Source organism: Gymnoscopelus microlampas (assembly GCF_963454915.1).
Source record: "Gymnoscopelus microlampas genome assembly, chromosome: 14".
Classification (NCBI taxonomy): domain Eukaryota; kingdom Metazoa; phylum Chordata; class Actinopteri; order Myctophiformes; family Myctophidae; genus Gymnoscopelus; species Gymnoscopelus microlampas.
The window spans coordinates 3,316,793-3,339,918 of NC_139951.1; the positions used below are offsets into that span (position 1 = coordinate 3,316,793).

Genomic DNA, 23,126 nt, shown 5'->3' on the forward strand with positions numbered 1-23,126 from the left:
GTATACTTAATGAACTGGAGGCGTGTCCACATAAAAACATAATTTTAACTCTTTCTGTACACTTTTTTGAAAAAATCTTCCTCCTAGTATAACCATAATACCTGATGATTATGTTTTTTTTTGGGGGGGGGGGAATCACTGAAAACCACGGCACCGCATCTTTAGTACAATTTTGAGGTATTTTTACTTTGCTGGAGTACTTCCAATTTTCAGTACTTTCACTTGTGTGAAAGTACTGAAAATTGACACTGCATGTCAGAGGCATATACTATACTTTTACTCCACTACAATTATTTTAAAACTTTAGTGTGCAGATTTGGATTAGTATTACAAAACATACATTAACCACTTCAGCCCTATGCAATTCGGGGATTTGAAAATAGCAGATCTACAAGCTCACAACGCGTCCCGATGAGCTTGTGGATCTGCTATTTTCAAAATATTTGATACATTTGAAAACTGGTGAAATGGAACCTTCTGCATAATGGGTACTTTATACTTTTGGTACTTTAAGTACAGTTTGATACCAATACGTTTGTACTTTTACTCAAGTACATTTTTAATTCTGGACTTTTACTTGTAACAGAGTATCTCTACATTACAGTATTGATACTTTTACACAAGTCAAAAATGTGAGTACTTTTTCCACCACTGGAGGTAGATACCATTAATGCTGAGAGACACCATTACTGCAGAGCGAGGTAGATACACCATTACTGCAGTCTTCTTAGTTTTCTCTAGCCTGGTAAAGCCCCACCCTCCGGAAAATCGAATCCATTTGATTTCAGGAAGGAGTCTGGCCTGAAGGCTTGTCTGGGCGTTTCTAGCCCGTTCACCAAATGGACAAGCCTATCAGGGTCGTCGCTCATAGTTCTGTGATTGCCACGAAAGTTGGCCAATCAGGTGGCGAGTTTGAGTGAGCCCGAAAGGAACCGAGTGCAGCCCGAGTGCAGCCGACCAAAAACGAACGGCAGCCATCTTTTTTGACCGCAGTGTTGTCTACTCTCTTTTAAACTTCAAAACGCTCTCAAACTTCTATTTACTTTTAAGATATCTTTTGGATAGAATTTAGTTGTTTAACCTCATATACAGTATGTGGTCAATATGTTGTCCAGTGTGGATGCGGAGGTGAATGGTGGTGGGGATCTTTCGATCACGTGATCTCCTGGATCTGTGTTACTTGAGGATAAAAATGGTCACTTGTGTGTTAGAGAACAGTGCCATCTGGTGAAAAACCACTGAAAAAAAAACACCACAGTAAAAGTAGTCTTTGGCAGGCTGGACCTTTGGCAAAAAAAAAGGTTGTAAATGTTGTCCTTTGCAGTGAAATAGTTAAATTGGAAAGGTTTTTTCTCCATTGTGGATACGCTGGTGTTTCCTCAGGTTACCCAACTGACTGAAACTCTTGTTACACAGTTTACAGTGGTATGGTGTTTCTCCAGTGTGGATGCGCAGGTGTACCTTTAGGTTATTTAATATACTGAAAGCCTTGTTGCAGTGTTTACAGAGGAAAGGCTTTTCTCCAGTGTGGATACGTAGGTGTGTCTTCAGTTCATCTACCCGACGAAAAGTCTTGTTGCACCGTTTACAGAGGAAAGGTTTTTCTTCAGTGTGGATACGCAGGTGTGACTTCAGGTTACCCAACTGACTGAAACTCTTATTGCACTGTTTACAGTGGTAAGGTGTTTCTCCAGTGTGGATAAGCTGGTGTGTCTTCAGGGTACCTACCCGAGCGAAAGTCTTGTTGCACCATTTACATAGGAAAGGTTTTTCTCCAGTGTGGATACGCAGGTGTGATTTCAGGTGATCTAACTGAGGGAAACTCTTATTGCACTGTTTACAGTGGTAAGGTGTTTCTCCAGTGTGGATAAGCTGGTGTCTCTTCAGGTCACCTACCCGACAGAAAGTCTTGTTGCACCGTTCACAGAGGAAAGGTTTTTCTCCAGTGTGAATAAGTTGGTGACTCTTCAGGTGAGATAACTGACCGAAACTCTTGTCACACAGTTGACAGATGTGAGATGTCTTCCTTGTGTAAGTCCTCTGACGGATCTTTACGCCTGGTTGAGTGACCGTCTTGGTAAACTGTGGATGACCGCAGGATGTTGGTGTGTCAGCGTGTCCATGTTCATGGCCGGTGACACAGCTGCTGGTAATTTGCTGATCGGCTGCTGAGGGGATCTGTCCAGGCATCGTTTTGTAGTAGAGGTCGTGGCTCCTCTTCAATGTGTTTAAAGAGAGATGTCAAGGCAGATGTAGACTGAGAACAAGATAACTGAGTAAGGGAATATTTGGACTCGCTCCTTCCAGGAGTGGCGGTGTATTGTCAAAGCTTTTTGGACTGTGAAGAGGACTGAAGTTGCAGGTTCTGCAGGGGCTTGCAGATATGTCTTTATACTCTCTCTATCTTCGTATGTTCTCTATCTCTTTCTCTCAGCACTCTTCGGGACATATATTTGTCTCAGTGGGTCAGCGGGAATTTTGGTCTCGATGGGTAAAAGAGGAAGTCTGCAGTAGCTTAACACTTTATACAGGCCAAGCAGAGCTCTGCTCTTACCTCACTCACAACACAAATTGTTGCCTATGCATGCCTTAACAACACCCATGTGTGCAAGCCGCCACCTTTCCATATTTGGGCAAGACTGACATAATCAATATGACATCATCACCATGACGGCAGAGATCAACATGAAAGAAACGCTGTCACTCTTTTTTTGGGGCGGTGTAGCCGCCCCCTATAAGTGAGTTTTGGACACCGACCAAAAGATTTGTATACCCCCTAACCCTTCCATTGTTAATGCAAATCGATACTTTAGCAAAGTCAGCCAATCACATTACAGCTAGTGTCATCACCACTAACTGTAATGTGATTGGCTGACTTTGCAAATTCAGGACTGTGATTGGCTAGCGAAACACATGACACATGTGCAGCCCTATGAATAGCAGTATGGACTTTAAAAAAAGTCATTTATCCTTTTTTTAAAGTGAGTCATGTTGTGATGACCACACACCGCCCACTTCACACTGGGTGTGATTTTTTGTTGTGTATTTGCTGTTTAACTCATTTAATCCGAAAACGAGTATACAAATGTCAAATTTCAATACACAACTGGCTGAACAGTGAACACCTTATAAAATCACAATACTGGAGTTTATATCCCGAAGGTCCATTTTGGTAAAGTCCTTTGGAGCGCGCTCTCTCTCTCTCTCTCTCTCTCTCTCTCTCTCAGTTGCGTCACATTAGTCTGGAGATGGTAAAAATGCCCTGGCTGAAGGGGAACACAGCTGATTGCCTGATTGTCAGTCAACGGTATTACTCCCGCCCAACTCCAGCCCACAGCCAAAGTGAATGAATGGGCGATCATGCCAGACTCACTCCTGAAATAAATTACAAATGAGATTTCCGGAGGGAGGGTTTACCAGGCTAAGTTTTCTCCTATGTTTTCTCTTTCTCTTCCAGTGTAATTAATGGATGGGGCAGTGCACTATAAACACCGAACCTAGGAGATTTAGTGCTTTACTATCACTTGCTTGTTCTCTCCATGTTGTGATGCTGTTATAACACACTGTTGTGCTGCTGCATGTTGTTTTGTTTTGCTTTGCTAGAAACTCTACAAGTCAGACTTGAACTTCATGAAGGGTGTGGCCTGGGACGGTGTTGGAGCTCCTCAGATGGAATCAGCCAAGAAGGCCGGGGAGCTGATCAGTAATGTGAGTACACTTTAATACAAGAGTGTATATATACTGTATGATCAGTAATGTGAGTACACTTTAATACAAGAGTATATGAAGTAAGAGCCAAATGTCCACCATGTGAATGGTCAATAAGATAATAAAGATATACATAACGAAAAACATCACATGGATGCAACTGGGACGTATCATCAGTGTTGTAGCCTGGGGTCATAGGGTGTTTCGGGTCTCGCAACATACAACATACACCCTCGCCCAGGTGACCCAGCCAGGGTTGATCAAGCCCCGACTTACGTCCCAGTAGCTACCCACGGTCAGTCCTATAGGGCAAGACAGGACCACTCAGTCCGCTTCTCAGGAAGTACTCTGCCGGGACTCGGGGAAGATCTGGCACGTGGAGGGACTAGGCTCTGTGAGTTGTCTCCTGGCCGGGCTCCTCCTTCGTCTCACCAGGTCCAGGACCTGAGCGCTGTGCCAGATCCGCTGCACCGCCCCGATCCAAACATTTCCTTCTGGCGTGATGGTTCCTTGGGCCGTGGTGGTACTGCAGGCTCCACTTGCGGATTGATTGAATGGCCCTCCTAAAGGCCTCACCGCGGGTTTGTTGGGCTTCTTCCTCACGGAAGACACAGCCTGGGGCGCTAACCCATACTGCTCCCGGGATGCCGTCTACATTCCGACTGTCACCAGTCTCTCCTGTGGTCACCAAACTATTCCTGGTTGTCACATAGTCTATTCCTATGAGCCACTATAAATAGAATTACTAATAACGAAAAACATCACATGGATGCAACTGGGACGTATCATCAGTGTTGTAGCCTGGGGTCATACATAAGGTGTTTCGGGTCTCGCAACATACAACATACACCCTCGCCCAGGTGACCCAGCCAGGGTTGATCAAGCCCCGACTTACGTCCCAGTAGATACCCACGGTCAGTCCTATAGGGCAAGACAGGACCACTCAGTCCGCTTCTCAGGAAGTACTCTGCCGGGACTCGGGGAAGATCTGGCACGTGGAGGGACTAGGCTCTGTGGGTTGTCTCCTGGCCGGGCTCCTCCTTCGTCTCACCAGGTCCAGGACCTGAGCGCTGCGCCAGATCCGCTGCACCGCCCCGATCCAAACATTTCCTTCTGGCGTGATGGTTCCTTGGGCCGTGGTGGTACTGCAGGCTCCACTTGCGGATTGATTGAATGGCCCTCCTAAAGGCCTCACCGCGGGTTTGTTGGGCTTCTTCCTCACGGAAGACACAGCCTGGGGCGCTAACCCATACTGCTCCCGGGATGCCGTCTACATTCCGGCTGTCACCAGTCTCTCCTGTGGTCACCAAACTATTCCTGGTTGTCACATACTGTAGTCTATTCCTATGAGCCACTATAAATAGAATTACTAATAACGAAGAACATCACACTGTCACGGTCCGCTCCTCGGACCGTGGACTGTGACTTTATTGGTTAGCCTGTGTCTGACCTTATATGGTTTTGGACCCTTTTGGCCACTCTTCCTGTTGTATTGTTCCCTGTTCTCCTTGTACCCTTATTCTGTAGTGTTGTCTTGGTGTTTCCTGTCTGCCCTAGTTGTTGCTTCCTGTCTTGTCTCACCAGTATGTCTTTGCAATTGTAGTTCACCTGTGTCTTGTTCTGTTACAGCCAATCATGTGTTAATTGTCCTTTGTTCTCACCTGTGCCTAGTTAGTCCCTGTCTATGTATATGCCCCTCTGTTTCCAGTCTGTGTTGATTCATTATTGTTGTCACAGTGTTCTGTCGGTTATCTAGCCTTGCCTTGTTTTCCCTGTTTAGTTAATAAAACCCCTGCATCTGATCCGTTCTGTCTCCGCGTCACTGTCTGCGCTTGGGTCCTACAATTCTCTGCCCCGCACCGTGACACACATGGATGCAACTGGGACGTATCATCAGTGTTGTAGCCTGGGGTCATAGGGTGTTTCGGGTCTCGCAACATACAACATACACCCTCGCCCAGGTGACCCAGCCAGGGTTGATCAAGCCCCGACTTACGTCCCAGTAGCTACCCACGGTCAGTCCTATAGGGCAAGACAGGACCACTCAGTCCGCTTCTCAGGAAGTACTCTGCCGGGACTCGGGGAAGATCTGGTACGTGGAGGGACTAGGCTCTGTGGGTTGTCTCCTGGCCGGGCTCCTCCTTTGTCTCACCAGGTCCAGGATCTGAGTGCTGCGCCAGATCCGCTGCACCGCCCCGATCCAAACATTTCCTTCTGGCGTGATGGTTCCTTGGGCCGTGGTGGTACTGCAGGCTCCACTTGCGGATTGATTGAATGGCCCTCCTAAAGGCCTCACCGCGGGTTTGTTGGGCTTCTTCCTCACGGAAGACACAGCCTGGGGCGCTAACCCATACTGCTCCCGGGATGCCGTCTACATTCCGGCTGTCACCAGTCTCTCCTGTGGTCACCAAACTATTCCTGGTTCCTGTCACATAGTCTATTCCTATGAGCCACAGTAATGATGAATGACATGATCTAAAGTAAACCATTTATTTTTAAATGTAGCCAATAACTTGCTGATATACCTCCATTAACATGTGCATGAGCAGGGATAGGGAGAGTCTCTTTTCTTTGGTGTTTCGCCCAGGCGGACAGGGTTTTTGAGGTTAGGTTTAGGCATCATTTCTGTTAGGTTAGGTTTAGGCATCATTTCTGTTAGGTTAGGTTTAGGCATAGTGTTTGTGAGGTTAGGGTTAGGGTCAGGGTTAGGTTTAGGCATAGTTTTAGTGATGTTAAATGTTTTTTTTTAGGTTTTAGACGCAATCAAGGCGAAACACTAAAGAAAGAGGGAGTCCCAGCAGGGAAAGCCTGTTTACCCCCCCATGTGGCTACATGTATTTGTCTCGTATCGCCCTCTTGTGTCCAAAAGGTGTAACGTCTACACCATCCACATATATTTCTTTCATTAGAGATGGATGGAAATTAACACAAATGAAATGCTTGTTGATCCAATTTGAAGAAAACAAAAAATCAGAATTGTGGTCCTTGGTTGACTGTTGACTCGGATCAGAACTGTAAGGAGCTATGGCTGTTAGAATCCCACGCACGCACGCACGCACACACAGACACAGTGACTTCAATAGCGAGACTGCGCTACAAAGTGCGGTCAGACATCCATTCAGGCATCCAGATTAAAGTATACTACAGAACTCTTGCTTGGTCCTCTGTACTTAGACTGGAATTGTGTGTTGAGCTATTAACAGGAATGCATATAAATGTAGCCAAAGTGCCGTATATAAACAGTGATATTAGCGTTTGTGTGTGTGTGTGTGTGTGTGTGTGTGTGTGTGTGTGCGTGTGTGTGTGTGCGTGCGTGCGTGCGTGTGTGCGTTTGCGTGTGCGTGCGCGTGCGCATGCGCGTACTCTCTTACAGAAGAAGTATCGTCGAGCTATTTAACACCAAAGCAACCTTTAACTGAAAACATTCCCCTGCCTCTTGTGTGCGTGCCTACTTATTTCTGCAAGCCAATATAAATGTGTTGTTTTATATATTTTGATTGATTTAAATCTTAATTGAACAGACATACATGCAATCAAATACAGATACACAATATAAAGTTTGAATGTTGTATTTAAAATACTGTGTGTGTGTGTGTGTGTGTGTGTGTGTGTGTGTGTGTGTGCGTGCGTGTGTGCGTGCGTGCGTGCGTGCGTGCGTGTGTGCGTTTGCGTGTGCGTGCGCGTGCGCATGCGCGTACTCTCTTACAGAAGAAGTATCGTCAGCTTCCAGACAGTCTGAAGTTCACGGCCGTAGCAGACTCTCCTGACATGGTTCATGCTAAACACAGCTACCAGCAGAACAGCGAGGTAAGCCGCTCGACATCCTGGTGTTGCTAGGAGACCCGTGAACACCTTTGTCAAACATCCTGTCAGCTGTTTAACACCATTGGCTAATTTAAAACCATAATAATGTTAAGTCATACTGTTTGACTTTTAAAATTAAGAAGTATGTTGTTCACTGGTATATTTTTCACAATAACCTCTCCACATAAAATGTGTTTTTGACTAGTTCTCTAAACACTATTACAGAGGTGGTGCCATGGTTTTGCACTTTTTCTGTTTTTCATGTGTCTATGAGGTTGATAGAACTTCATTAAGCCCCCTGGTGGTGTTTTTATGGTGTTTTATGTCTTCTCTGACTATTTGGAGTTTCTTCCTGGAGGCTGAAACCTTGAGGGTCAAACGTGCCAATAGAGAAACAGCGCGTTAGTGACATAGTAAAAACATGCCCTCCCCCTCATTATCATGTAGTAAAATGCATTAATCTGTGAGACTATTTGCCCTTGTTTAAGGAGAATGAAGGAGTCCAGGCATGGCTTCTAATTGGTTACTTTATTCAAGGAGAGTAAAGAGTTAACATCACATCGCAGCTTCAGCAGGAAAGAGGCAGAATTCTACTTTAGAGAACATATTTATACCCCGTGTGTATGCACATGCACACTGTATTCTATAGGTTTGTGCACGAGGTGTATGTGTTCTGATCCAGATGTCTAAACGGTGTGTGTCCTGTGTGTGTGTATAGGCATGTATGGATGTACTTCAGTGTGCACGTAGGTGTGTGTGTTAGACTATGTGTGTATATGTGTATGTGCTAAGCTAAGTAGTTTGGTGTGTGTGTAAGGCTATTGTGTGAGTTGGTTAAGACAATATAGTGGTCACTAAGGTCAGATGACCCCAGGAGATACTGGCCATCTGGACCTCCTAAGAGAATGGGCCTTTATCTTATGGAAGGGTTTAAGGTTTCTGTGACTAATCAGGAATGCCTTGCTAGGCAAACTAGTAATCAATGGACTGTGTCTATTAAACAGTAGTAGTATGCCTAGTTATATTGTAATGTAAGTGCATTACAATATAAGTACTAGTGCATTAGTATATATTGATATATGATATTATGTATGGATGTATGTAAGTAAGTACAAGGACCATGTGCTGTTTGAATGCCTGTTCCTCATTAACAAGTGATCAGTGATTTTCTGTGTGTGGCATCCTGCGGGGGAGGAGAGTCTCTGGGTCTGTAGGTATGTTTCTTTGTATGGTTCAACTCAGACCATGTGGGTTCCTCATGTGTGTTCATTACAAGACTATATGCTTATTCTAATATACTACAATCATAACACAACAGGTGTGGGCATGAGGAGGAGGAGGGACTAGGACAGGTGGGTGGTGCTAAGGTGGTGGAGGAGGTGCTAAGGTGAGAACCAGGTATACTTAATGAACTGGAGGCGTGTCCACATAAAAACATAATTTTAACCATTTCTGTACACTTTTTTGAAAAAAAATCTTCCTCCTACCATAATACCTGATGATTATGTTTTAGGGGGGGGGGGGGGTCACTGAAAATCACGGCACCCCGTCTTTAAGCAGCAAAAAAAAGTACACCAAAATAATGTAGGCGCCAGAAATGTACGGGATGGAACATTCAAGTAATGTTGACACTCGTTTTCATGTCTCCATCTCACAGAGGCTGTACAAATCTGGGAAGAACGAGGATATGCATAAGTACACCTTGCACTTTGATGACCCAGACTTCCTCCGAGCAAAGCTCAACGCCCAGCAAATCAGCAATGTAAGACATTTCGGGAAATGTTAGTTTCTCTTAAACCATTTAGACCGGGAAAGAATCTGTGTAATTTTAAGATTTCTTTGGCTGTTCAAAAATAGCAGATATACAAGCTCCGAGTGCCGTGCTATGAGCTTGTATATCTGCTATTCATAAAAAAAAATCTAACACACTAATACAGTAAGACATTTAATGGTAATGTTATAGTATAGTGAAACTATGTAACTTTTGTTTTATGAAAGAAATGTCATTGTGTCCAATCTGTATGGTGGAGTATGTTAATACAATATAACATATACAATTGGGGTGGTTGTATTTTCCCTGCTCTTTTATTGAGGCCTTTAGATCGTGTCAAAGGTCACGTCTCACCTAGACACAGGATCTGACACGAATTTTTACCTGATGGTTAAGATTCAATTTATCCCCTTATCTCAATGGTAAAAGGTTCAGCACCGGGTTCACATCTGGGTTAGAAGAGGAAAGTTACAAAGTGCAGCTTTAACTTATGTTATGTTATGTTATGTTATGTAGAAAGTTTACAAGGCTTCGGCGGACCAGGGTCGATCAGCAGGCTTTGACCTGAGGTTGGACGCCATTCCCTTCCAGACCGCCAAGGCGTCCAGAGAAATCGCCAGTGATGTGAGTTTAAGAACAAACCCTCAGAACAACCGCTTACATTGCATGTATAATGACTAATGAGACATTTGCTTTTTTCAATGCAAAATTCTATTGTACTGTAGTTCTTTTTCTTATAGTGTGAGCTGTTGGGAAGCAGCTAGCTAGCTCAGTGGTTCTCAACCTCTGGGTCGGCTGACTTTTAAGACCTTTTTAATTCCTAAAAAAAGAAAGAAAGAAAGAAAGAAAGAAAAGAGAAAAAAACGAAAGAAAGCATTACTACATCAAAAGTAATCAACAAACTATACTATGCGTATAAAAACTGGTCAAACATTGGCCAAATTGTCAAACTATATAAGAAAGAGGCAATATTTTTAAAATTATTATTATTATTATTATTTCAAAACCACTTCAGCCCTATTTATACTTTGGCTATTTGAAAATAGCAGATCTACAAGCTCACACAGATATGCTATTTTCAAAAGATGTTTATACATTTGAAAACTTGTGAAATGGGACATTCTGCGTAACAAGTACTTTCACTTTTGATACTTTTAAGTACATTTTGATACCAATGCTTTTGTACTTTTACTCAAGTAAATTTGAAATTCCGGACTTCTACTTGCATTTCTACATTGCAGTATTGATACTTTTACTTAAGTAAAAAAAAAAAGGAGTACTTTTTCCACCACTGCTAACAAAAGCATCCAATCAATTCCATCAAAACAGTTCCGCTACAAGGAGTCCCACGTGAAGGACAAGGGCCAGCAGGTGGGCCTGCAGTGCGTGCAGGACGACCCCAAGATGGTGCACAACATGGCCGCCAGCAAGCTGCAGAGCAGCCTGGAGTACAAGCGGCAGTCCAAGGAGGAGCGCTCGCACTACCAGAACGTCAGCAGCGACCGGCCCGAGTTCCTGCAGGCTAAGAAGAGCCAGGCGCAGGCCAGCGACCTCACCTACCGCCAGAGGCTCCACAGCTACACCTGTGACGCCCAGCAGCTCGACGTGCAGCACGCCAAGCAGGCCTACAAGCTGCAGAGCGACGTGAGTGTTCGGGCTTGGTTTATAGCAGTGGTTTTCAACCTTTTTTGCGTCAAGGACCCCCAAATTGACACATATTAGCCCAGGGACCCCCATTTGAAAAGATATGCCAGGGACTCAACCATTTTGATTCCTTGGAGGTCCCTATCTACAGAGTAGTATCCTCATCGGTGTTCATTTAACTCTGAGAGTGTACAAATGGAACGGGTCCATTTGGTTCCATTCGTACACTCTCAGAGTTACAGACATATAAGGGTCAATTTGGTTCCTAATTATTAATTTGGCTGGGGACCCCCTGGAACCCCCTCAAGGACCACTGGTGGTCCCCGGACCACTGGTTGAAAACCATTGGTTTATAGGACAACCTTTTCATTTATTAATTTCAATGACCCCCCAGTTTCATATGCATGAGGCCACGGACACCAATTTGATCAAACATTTTATCTTGTGTATAATAATAATAATAACAACTAGAAAAAGTGCTCCTCGGAGCACAGGTCTCCGCCAGGTCAGGTAGGTTAGGGTCTTTCTTTCTTTTCTCTTCCTTTATTTATTCAGGGAAGCCCATTGAGAGCAAGGCAAAGGACGCCCTGATAACAACATATAACATACATACATGATGAGAAACAATAACAAACATTTGAATCACTTTACAATGTCACAGATGCAAATAAACATAGTGTTACATGAAACAGGTGCAGTCACTACTGTATGTAGTGTGTCCTCAAGAAGCACCCTGAATGTCTCTATTGAGACCAATCGCACCAGTTTCAGAGGGTCCTGAAGTTTGCTCCATTTGTGTGGAGCATAATACATGAAAGCAGTTTTTCCTTGTTCACTGCTCTTACGTGGACAGGTATATCTAATGTGTGTTTGTGAATGTGTTGAATGTCCTTTGGTTCCAAAAGCGAGGATAGGTATAAAGGAAGTTTACCACACAAGGCCTTATAAATGAATAAAATACAATGTTGCTCTCTACGAACTGCGAGAGATGGCCAACCCAAAACCCCAAAACATTGCTGTGTGGGCCAGCAATGTTCGGAATTCGCCAATCAGGGTGGAATATGAAAACTCTGACGGATCCGTCTTGATCACTTGACTATAGAGATAATGTGTACCGATTTGCGTGATGTTTGGACAAAATCTGTATGTGAACTGTCAAAAAAATGGGTTTGCCTTTCGCCCTGGTGGGGACAAAATGTTCTAAAAAAAACATTTAAAATCATAAGGGCAAAATACCTAGTCCTAGGACCTATGGTAAAAATGTAAGACTCTCGTTTTAATATAGCATTTTCTAATCAAATCGACTCATTAGCTAGTTACTGCCCAACGCTGTTCAGTACTGAATAAATATAATGTTGTGAAGACATATAGCACATGCTGTGATTGTTGTAAAAATGTAAATCCTACCTGTTGCAGGTGAACTACAAGTCGGACTTGAACTGGATCAGGGGAGCGGGCTGGACCCCTCCTGGTTCCCACAAGGCTGAGCTGGCCCGCCGGGCCGCAGAGCTGGGCCTGGCTGAGGGAGTGACCACCGACGAGGCCATTGCACAGTACCAACATCTAATGATGGTGAGAATGATAGTTATATACTGTAATATATACTGTACTGTAACTGTTTTATGATCACAGTACCAACATATAATGATGGTGAGAATGACACAACTCTAGTTCTATGATCACAATGCCAACATATGATGATGGTGAGGGAACGATTAGTTTATGCTCTGTAAGGCGCCGGATCCACAGAAAGTTTTTTTTTTTTGGCTGCCAGGGCCTTTCTGCCATGCATTTCTATGGTAAAGACGCGCTGGAGCGCCCGAGCTTCGCGTTTCATTGCTCTCATGCACCATCCGGTGTTCTTTGGCGGAGCGCCCTGGGTGCTTCAAGCAGAAAATAGTTGCGCTGCTCATCAATGCCATGTTTAATCCTCTTGGCTGTGTCGGACAACCTGGTCATTTACCAGTTGACTTCGAATGGTTACCACAACCCTGAGAAGTCCACGTTTACTGTTGTTTCAGCGAGGCCATTTGTGCCAATAACGCAGATGACATGACTTTCGAGCACATGCAACAGTTCATAGCGTCGAACGAGCGCTCCTCCAGTCATAAAACACTTTCTGTGGATTCAGACCTTTAAAGGCATAGTTCACCCCAAAAAAATGTTTTTCTATCGATTAGTCACCCCATGGAGAATTCATAGATATTTTTTTGTTTTTGTCGCATTCCTAAGACAATAGCCAAAGGAGATGACCGCTGCCGGTCATCAAATTGTTGGCTAATCGATAGAAAAAAAATATGTTTTTGGGTGAACTATCCCTTTAACTGTAGTTCTATGATCACAGTACCAAAACATGATGACGACATTCACTCACTCACTCATCCCTACATCCCTCCATGCAGCTCCAGCACCAGCAGATGATGGAGCAGCAGCAGCAGGAGGACCAGTGCTCCTCAGAGCAGACAGAGGAGACCACGGAGGAGATGATGCAGCCCGGCGTCAACATGGACGCCATGGAGGTCCTCCACGTCAAGAGGAAGAAGACCATCCAGACGGTGCAGCAGAAGAAGACCACCACCTCCTCCACCTCCACCTCCTCCTCCTCTTTCAGGTCCATGGAGAAGAAGAGCGTCTCCTCCTCCTCCTCCTCCAAACAGACCTCCTCCATGGCCGCCTCGTCCTCCATGTCCTCGTCCTCTGCCCTGGAGGACTCCGTCAAGATGTCCTCGTCCAGGAACATGGCAGCCATCGAGGAGGCGTAGATGAAAACCTTTATAGTGCGCTTGGTTCTAAAAGTCGGTTTCCGGGGAACCACCAAGAGGTCCAAATTTACCCTTTTTGGGGTCTGTAACTCAGAGAGGGCACAAATTGAGTTTTTTTTTATTATCTCAGAGATAGAAAATGTGTATCAAAGGGTGGTTTGTGGTCTATTGACCCATTTAGGCCGATTCTAAAAAAAACTTCTAAATCCTGACCTAAGTTTTCTGAAAAACGTCAAATATTTATTCAAAAATTACGACAAATGTATGTTGCTATACTGGACATAGCAACAAGAACCCCAGAAGGGGTTCCCGCACTGAAAGGTATAGTTAAAAATAGGATTTCACGCCCGAAATTGGTTAAATGCATATCAAACGGGGGGTCCCTTGAAATTAAGAGAATCACTGAACACTAAACCATACTAGGACCCCAATCTACACTGTAAAATCCTCAGTGCTCATTTAACTCGGAGAGTGTACACTCTCAGAGTTACAGACCTGCAAGGGTCCATTTGGTTCCATTTGTGCACTCTCAAGAGTTACAGCCCCGTAAGGGTCCATTTGGTTCCATTCGTACACTCTCAGAGTTACAGACCTGTAAGGTTCCATTTGTACACTCTCAGAGTTACAGACCCGTAAGGGTCCATTTGGTTCCATGTGTACACTCTCAGAGTAACAGACCCTTAAGGGTCCATTTGAACCCCTTGGTGGTCCCCGGACCCGACGTTGAGAACGGGTGTTTTAGGCTCATATATACTTCATCACACGCCCACTTTTGTCCGTTTAAAATACGTCACTTTTTGTTGAGCGAAAAGTGGCGAGCGGCGAAGCATAAATGAGCCTTTTAGATTGTTGAGTAGAGCTTTAATTTGCAGTTTACAGGCAGCATTATGGCAGGTACTGTACTTTGCTTGGTTGCTCGTTTCTGGACAGTAAACCAGGTGCGACATGAGAGACTTTGAAGGGAACTAAAGCTGCAATCCGGAACTTTTTCAATGAGTGAAACATCATTTTAAGCATTCTGTAGTATGTTAATACAATATAACTAGTATTAGTTATAATATTGACACTTATTACTGCCTGAAGCACATAAAACGATGAGTGGTAGAAATGTGGTCTCATGCAGGAGACCTCAGATTCAAATCCCAGGTCGGCCGTAAGAGTTACAGATTGCAGTTTTACGCATGTCAATGGAGAGATGGACTTTTGCCATGTTTATAGAAAGTTTGATGGGTGGAATTGTGTGTATAAAATGAATGGGTTTCATGAACCATAAAGTCAATATGCAGTCACAGGGCTTTCCACATCAGAGAGAGCATAGGTCATGCAGAGAGTTTAAAGAAAGTTGAGCGTTTTGCTGTTATGTGTTTGGTGTGTTGATGAGAAAGTAGGAGAAAAAAAGTGCTGCGCCGGTAATGTCTCCCAAGCTCTTGCTGCAATAACCAAAGTATTTATTAATCATTTGTTTTATATCTTTATAAGTGAATAAAATGCTGCAAGCTAAAGTGAGTAACTTTAGCCATACCACTCAGCATTGCATTACGACGGCTGTTTTTGTTATGTGGTTAAAAGTGATGTTTATCTGAGTAAGAACTTAGTTTGATCTGTGATGTACGTATGTCTGGCAGGTTCAGTTTTATAAGAAATGCAATGGTGGCTCTAGTAAGAACTCAAGGCTGGACTGGGAGTACATGTTTGAATTTAATATTGGAGGAAAAATTATAATAAATGGTTCTGTCAAAACAAACCACATCCTTTAAGTTGTTTTTCTTTTCAAACTAGACACACACACACACACACACACACGCACACGCGCACACGCACACACACGCACGCACACACACACACACACACACACACACACACACACACACACACACACACACACACACACACACACACACACACACACACACAGTATTTTAAATACAACATTCAAACTTTATATTGTGTATCTGTATTTGATTGCATTTATGTCTGTTCAATTAAGATTTAAATCAATCAAAATATATAAAACAACACATTTATATTGGCTTGCAGAAATAAGTAGGCACGCACACAAGAGGCAGGGGAATGTTTTCAGTTAAAGGTAGGGTAAATGATTTGCTTTGGTGTTAAATAGCTCTATATTTAGATTTTACTCATTGCTAGTGTTTGTTCAGTAACAGGAGTCTCCAGCTCTGTATTAAACAGAAAATGCATTTTCAGGTCAGGATACCAATTTTATCCAACCAGGATAGAGAACTCAGTCAGGATACAGATTAAACCAGTGAAATTGGAAGTGATGGCACAAAACCATTTTGTCACCTACCTGAAAATGTATTTTCTGTTTAATAAAGAGCTGGAGAGACAGGGAGACTCCTGTTACTGAACAAACACTCTATAGCAATGATTACTATCAGAATATAGTGCTTTAACCTTTTAACAAAAAAAGTTTTGTTTTAACCAAAAAATATCACTTACCCTACCTTTAATCCAGCCATTGATCCAGGGGGAGCAAAAAATAATAAGTAAAAGTATAATTATAAAATAAAACCACGTTAATGTGCATTGTGGAAGGATCTAGATGCCATCTGCAGGTGGGGGAGACAGGACTGGCTCTGCCAACTCACCTGCACCTGCAGCACATTGGTTAACTAGACGCGTCGCAATTCAGGGCAATTGCAGAGTGTGGTTGCGCCGACGCGAGTCGCGGGTCGCTGCCGCCGGGACTCGAGGAATACGCTGGGAGGAATACCGTCAGAGGCTAAGCCAATTACATTGTCACATAACTCCTGAGATCAATTGCGTTTCATTTTGAGAGGATTGATTCCCCCAACATAATGTTTTTGCATCAAACGGTTACATTTTGAGCATTTGTGGCGCCCCCTATGGATCAAAGTGGAAATGCTTTTGGGGATTTGTTGAGTAAACCACCCTTGACATGTGATTCAAATTTGGGATTGACTGGACGTTTTGTTCGTGATTTGTGGATTTTTTTGTAAAACGGGCCCCTTCCGCTAACTTTGGAAGCCATTTACGGACGAACGGTAATGACTATCAAAATTCCGCTTGGAGATGTTTATCGCATGGGTGATGGGTCCAGAGATCATGTGTACCGATTTTTGTGTTTTGTGTTTTGAAGAAAATTCAAAATGGCGGAAAATCTATCCTGACGCAAATGGGCGTGGCCTATGTGGGGAGTTGCGTCATGACCCAAGGAATCTAAGGAAAATGTTTATTCTATGACCTACGGTTCAAGAGTTATAGGCCAAAACGTAAAGTGGACTGTTATAGCGCCACCATGAGGCCGAATGGTGTGATTATTTTTTTTAATAATTTTGGACTAAATTATGAACCTCCCCTCCAAATCTGGTAACTCTAGCTGTTATGGTTTTTGAGACAAAAATACTTGAATTTGAGTTTTTTTTACTTTTCCATTAAAGTGGATGGGGAAATGTAATGCACTAATAAATCAATATCAATTAAACTATGTAACCAATCCCTTAGCAAAATACACGCACATGATTCCCGGTGAAGCCGGTCATTTTGACATATAGCACTAAATTGGGAAAAATAAACTGTGGGAGGAGTAGCGGCTACTAGCGGGACAAAATAAAGTTTATCTAGAAGACCATGGAAAGTACCTAGAGTCTGGTTGCCCAGGGCAACCACACTATTTAGGCCAGGGGACTCCTTGTAATTTGTTTTCATAGACCTGGTTGCTTTTATCTCTCGCAAAACCTGGCAACGCTGCTTCCTGTAGTTCTCTTCCTGTAGTCCTATCGTAGAGGAGGATAGCTTCCTGTAGTTCTCTTCTAGATCCTAGAGAGAGAGAGAGAGGTGAACATGGCGGACGTCTCGGAGAGGACACTGACAGTGGCGGTGCTTTTAACGTTCGGTGTGGGTTTCTTGTCCGGCTGGCAGGCCAACCGCATGAGGAGACAGTTCTTAGACTGGAGGAAGAAGAGGCTGCAGGACAAGCTGGCAGAGACGCAGAAGAAACTGGACCTGGCTTGAATGGTATAGTAGCCCTGAAACATGACTTGTTATATGATGACAGTGATGACGAAACTTCAACCTGGTGTTTGCACTTTCTCCATTTACAGCCCGTACATCTACATAAACGTTCAGATTTTAAATATGAAGTGCTTAACCCATGGCCACGGATGTTACAATTCACTTCGGGTGGATATAAGTACCTGTATGTTCCGTATTGTTCAATAAAAAAACATTTTAATCCGATCGGCGGCCATTTTCTCATAGAGTTAAAATGTATCTGAGTGCAATACACCTCCCAACCGATAGGGCTGCGTAGTTGAAAGCATATGGAGAAAATTCGAAGACATGTCCACTGGTCGGATTAAAATGCTTTTTATTGAACAATACGGAAGATGTCGATACTTCTGAGTGCCCGTACATAATTGTAACATCCGTGGCCATGGGGTCAGCACTTTATATTTGAAATCTGAACGTTAATGTAGATGTACGGGCTGTAAATGGAGAAGTGCAAAAAACAGGTTGAAGTTCAGCCATGACGCTCGTGACGGACGAGCGTCGTTTGAGCCATAGATGTTATAGTAGTTGCGCCATTCACACGCTTACAATAGTTTGAAGAGTTTGAAGAGACCCAAAAAAATAGCCGATCTACAAGCGCACAGCTCGTTGTGAGCTTGTAGATCGGCTATTTTTGTTTTTGGCCGCGCGACAAGGTCAGGCTCATGGATACAGAATGGGCACACTATAAGGATATCTCTGGGCACATGTGTAATGATGTGTTACACCATTATCAGACTTAATGTTATCCTTCAACTTCTTGTTTATGCTCCAAAATGACAGGTTTTGTAGAAATTTGTAGCAGACATATTAGACCTTTGTCGAATGTTTAATCATGTTCTGATCATGTATAATTTACTTTACTTAAGAGTTAAGACCATTTTTCAAATATTCTATTTTTTTAAATTTTGGACAAAATAGCCAATTTTACATCGAGGTGCCCAGCTGTCCCTAGTGCCCACCTATCCTGTTACCAGGCTGGACAGGCTCGCAACCAAAGTATAATTCAACTAGTCAAGGGTTTATAGATAGCCTGGATAAACACGATCATGTCTTGTATAAAGGAAAGTGTTTTATAGACTGACTGTGTGTGTGTGTGTGTGTGTGTGTGTGTGTGTGTGTGTGTGTGTGTGTGTGTGTGTGTGGATTTGGTTAACATTTTCACAAAACAATGCATGTGACATATACATATCAATCTGTCAAAAGAGTGAAACACAGCTTGATGCCTATTATTGTGTTTATATTATTAGTGTGTGTGTGTGTGTGTGTGTGTGTGTGTGTGTGTGTGTGTGTGTGTGTGTGTGTGTGTGTGACTGAGTACCAATGTGTTGTGAAACAGACATACATTACTACTAAACAATAGCAAACAATATGGAAGCTGCAACTCAACTAATTGCTATAATTATCTGTAGACTGTAACCGACTGGAGTTGAGCCTGTAGCTTGTGAAAGATGTGTTAATGTTACATTGGGTAACATTACATGGTTTATAGTCATTGCCTACTAAAACACAAAACTTAGTTCAGATTCCAGAAGTAATCCTGTGTGTGTGTGTGTGTGTGTGTGTGTGTGTGTGTGTGTGTGTGTGTGTGTGTGTGTGTGTGTGTGTGTGTGTGTGTCATATATATCTATCTGTCTGTCCTCTGTAATATAAATGAGATAGTTAGTCTCTGTCTGTCTACTGGACATTAACAGTAACATAATTAGCAGTAATTATTATATTGCACATGGGGACAGTCAGTCAAATCAAATAACGTCACATGATCTCACATAATACTTTCAACATTGAATGAATGTACTTGGCTGCACCTTTATATCACACTTGGGGACGTGATGTTTTTATTGTTACATTTTTGTTATTGTTTTGAGAGAGAGATAGAGACAGACCGACTGGGTGTGGGGGTGGTGGTGGCTGATTTCATAACCGACTGTAACCCCGCCCCAACTCACACAGCCTATGCAATGTTTAACCTGCCACTTTGATAACATTGTACACAATGTACTGTGACAGTCATAACATTAACATGTATATCATTCGGCATCCAAGTGCTCACAGTTGAATTAATCACACATCTGTTGTTCAATAATAATAATAGTAATTTGAATCAGTTTAATTTACAATTTAGGCATTTAGCAGAAGCTCTTTGTCCAGAGCAACTTACAGTAAGCAAGGTAAACGCATGACAGGAACACCAAATGCAGAGAGACAGTGTAGTGCCTCAGTTATCTAGGATCATAGGTAAACCAAGAACCGGCTAGTATCAGTCTAAACAATATAATATATTTAAAAAAAATGTTTTTATAAAATAAATAATCTGTATATTGAAACTATATAAACTATAGGATGTCAGGTAAACACAAACCTAGCATCTAGGGAAGAAATGAAAAAAGACTATTACTGCAACAAACTATACTATAACTGGTCAAACATTGGCCACATTGTCAAATAATTTAAGAAAGAGGTAACAATTTTGAAAATAGCCGATCTACAATATATACGATCTTGTAGTTTGGCTATTTTCCCAATATTTATCTGTAGAACCGAGTCTACTAAATGTAATGCCTCATACAATTCCAAGTGCTTGTCAGGGTGGGGTGATTTATTTTGGGGGTTCGCGGCCTGAAAAGGTTGAGAACTACTGGTCTAAATAACATACTATTGCTATCTCAATTTCATTTTAACCTTCTTTGCATAAGACTGCATGGTTGTCAAGGCTAGGGTCAAGTGCTAAATTTGTCACATCAGAGGTTTACAGGTGTAAGGCAGAGGTGGGAGAAATTCATCATTTTGTAGTATTCTGTGTGAACAGCGAGGATAGAGGTGGCGTGAGAGCAAAGGGAAAGAGATGGTGGGGAAAACAGGTTAAATAGAACAAATAAAGATATAGACAGTACATATATACAGATAGCATATGTGAAAACAGATTATATACATGATATTTAGAACGTTAGCATGATATTTAATAATACATGATTAGTGTTGTTGTTGTTATTATTATTGGTTTGACTCCATCATGATTTCTTTGTATCTCCCACATCCAGGAATGAGTGCAGGATGTCAGTGGAATGAGGAGGTGATGCCCTCTGCTGGCCGTTGGGGGTGTTGCAGCCTAGCTGTCTGTGGTGTTCCTGCTTCTGCCCTTCTTCCCACAGTGGACTTGAGGGTTTCACTGTTTGTGCAATCCGTCCATTAGTTCTGACACCTACCTACCTACCTACCTACCCAGTGCCTACCTACCTACCATACTTTCTATACCTACCTTTTGAATGGAAAAAGGTCTTATATTTATCTTCTGAAATGGAAAAGGGTCTAATGTCCATCTTCTGAAATGGAAAAGGGTCTAATGTCTATCTTCTCAAATGGAAAGGGCACAAGGCCAAAGTGAACTTCTCCCCGGCCTCTGAACTCTATAAAGTTGAAACCGGTGGGACTTAATTTGCTTTTTAGGGACAAAAGTTTTATATATTTTTTTCATGGCCCGAATTTCTCCATCAAGATCCAAAGGAATGGTGGCAAACATGTTGGATATTATTCACTGGTACAACTCTTCTATGTCAGAATATTTCTAAAGAAATAAATGATTTGTTTTCATACTTTTGTTTTTCTTCAAATGTTGCATCTACTTTAATATCATTAAAACTACATTTCATGTAGGACCGGGCAATTATATTGACATATCAATAGTGTGATATGGGAGTAGATATTTGTATGGGATTTTGGAGACAGTAATATTTAGGGTTGGGATCCGAAACCGGAGGAACCAGATCCAACCAGATCCACCATAACTCTGAGAGTGTACAAATGGAACCAAATGGACCCGTTTGGTTCCATTTGTACACTCAGAGTTCCAGAACTGTAGGCCTAACCCTAACCCCCCTCAAGTAGCCAAGAGCCAGAGGGTCCCTGGACCTCACTTTGAGAACCACTCCAATAATATGTATGCAGTATGCATGTCAGATTGAATTTGTGTGTATCAGTGGTGTAAAGTAACTAAGTACATTTACTTTTAAGTGCTGTACTTAAGTACACTTTTGAGGAATTTTTACTTTATGGAGTATTTCCAGTTTTCAATACTTTTACTCCACTACATCTCAGAGGCAAATATTGTACTTTTACTCCACTACAAGTATTTGACTTTAGTTACTGGTTTCTCTGTAGATCATTATTACAAAACATACATTAACCACTTCAGCCCTATATACATTTCAGCCATTTGAAAATAGCAGATCTACAAGCTCACAACGCGTCGCAGTGTGATGCGTTGTGAGCTTGTAGATCTGCTATTTTCAAAACATTTGTATACATTTTCAAACCTGAAATGGGACTTTCTGCAGAACAGAAATACTTTAAGTACAATTTGATACCAATACTTTTGTACTCTTACTCAAGTATATTTTAATTACCCGGACTTTTACTTTTTCCCACCACTGGTGTTTATCAAACAGTATAATGAATTATAACCCCTGCCCCAAATCTTTCAAATCGGGTTAGGGTTTCACGTTTTGGCCTATAACTCTTGAACCGTAGGTCGTACAATCAAAATAGTAATTTATGTTTCATCCCTTCGATCACGGTTCGTGACGAAACTTCCAATACTACTGTAAACCCCGGCCATTTATGCCAGAGTAGATTTTTTTGCAGATTATATTGTGCTGTCTTCAACACACTTTTAAAGATATCTTTTTTTGTCTTTTTCTGCCTCCATTGATAGTAGACTGACAGGAGATGGGGAGTGACAGTGCAGGACATGTCGTCGGGATCAGGATTCGAACCCGCGACACGCTGTCAGACTAGGTGCCCGGACCGCAAAGCCAACGATCCAGGCCCAAAACACACTTTTTGGTACTAGATATGGACCAAAACTCACAAATCTGTACACACGAGGAGCACACTTTTCTAGTAGAGTCATGCAGAGGTATCATTTACATCAGCTCAGTGTAACCCCTGTCTTCAACCTTATCTGAGAGACAGAGATGAAGCAGGGACCCCCACTACAAATTGTTTAAAATTGTCTTGCAGATTAAACTTTTTCATACATTTCATAGGTAGCTTCATAGACTTAGTTTGACCGCATCAGTGTTTGTTTACACATTATCTTTTCTATGACTATGTTGGATTCATGTAGATGTGTATTTTTCAGAAATGTAACCCCTTGTTACTGTCAATACTTAAGTAAACTAAAAATGACTAAAATCGGTTCAAACTGAGCAGTATATTGTGTTAGAGATGTATGCATCACTACAGAGCACCTCGGTAGATTGGAGGGTCCGGAATCCAAACAATCCGCAGTTATCAACGATATGGTATTGTGAGCTACTGCCGACTGAGTCACATTTAACTGTGTCAATTTACTGGTGGAATAATGACACCCTTCAACTTATTCACAAATGGTTTTAACAACAATA

The 23,126-nt window shown here is 42.5% G+C and overlaps 2 protein-coding genes across 4 annotated transcripts in view; both read left to right on the plus strand.

Moving 5' to 3' along the window:
* Positions 1–15,433, plus strand: part of nrap (nebulin-related anchoring protein) — a 78,200-nt gene extending 62,767 nt beyond the window's left edge. For 2 of the 3 annotated variants that reach the window (XR_014602221.1, XR_014602222.1), the window contains 8 exons: positions 3,604–3,708; positions 7,417–7,515; positions 9,170–9,274; positions 9,800–9,907; positions 10,613–10,927; positions 12,344–12,499; positions 13,330–13,994; positions 14,027–15,433. Coding sequence is in view for 1 of the 3 variants with exons in the window: in XM_084077976.1 (XP_083934102.1) it covers positions 3,604–3,708; positions 7,417–7,515; positions 9,170–9,274; positions 9,800–9,907; positions 10,613–10,927; positions 12,344–12,499; positions 13,330–13,689 (1,248 nt within the window). In the remaining 2 variants the exon portion in view is untranslated. Of the gene's footprint in view, positions 1–3,603; positions 3,709–7,416; positions 7,516–9,169; positions 9,275–9,799; positions 9,908–10,612; positions 10,928–12,343; positions 12,500–13,329 lie in introns of all 3 variants that reach the window. The other variant, XM_084077976.1, reaches the window with a different exon arrangement.
* A 2,067-nt stretch (positions 15,434–17,500) lies between these two features.
* On the plus strand, positions 17,501–21,312 carry lnc.lemp (lncRNA encoded micropeptide). Its single transcript, XM_084078077.1, has 2 exons — positions 17,501–17,688; positions 20,763–21,312. Exon 1 carries the CDS (start codon positions 17,515–17,517, stop codon positions 17,683–17,685), a length of 171 nt encoding a protein of 56 aa, XP_083934203.1. The 5' UTR covers positions 17,501–17,514; the 3' UTR covers positions 17,686–17,688; positions 20,763–21,312.
* Positions 21,313–23,126: the final 1,814 nt, after the last annotated feature.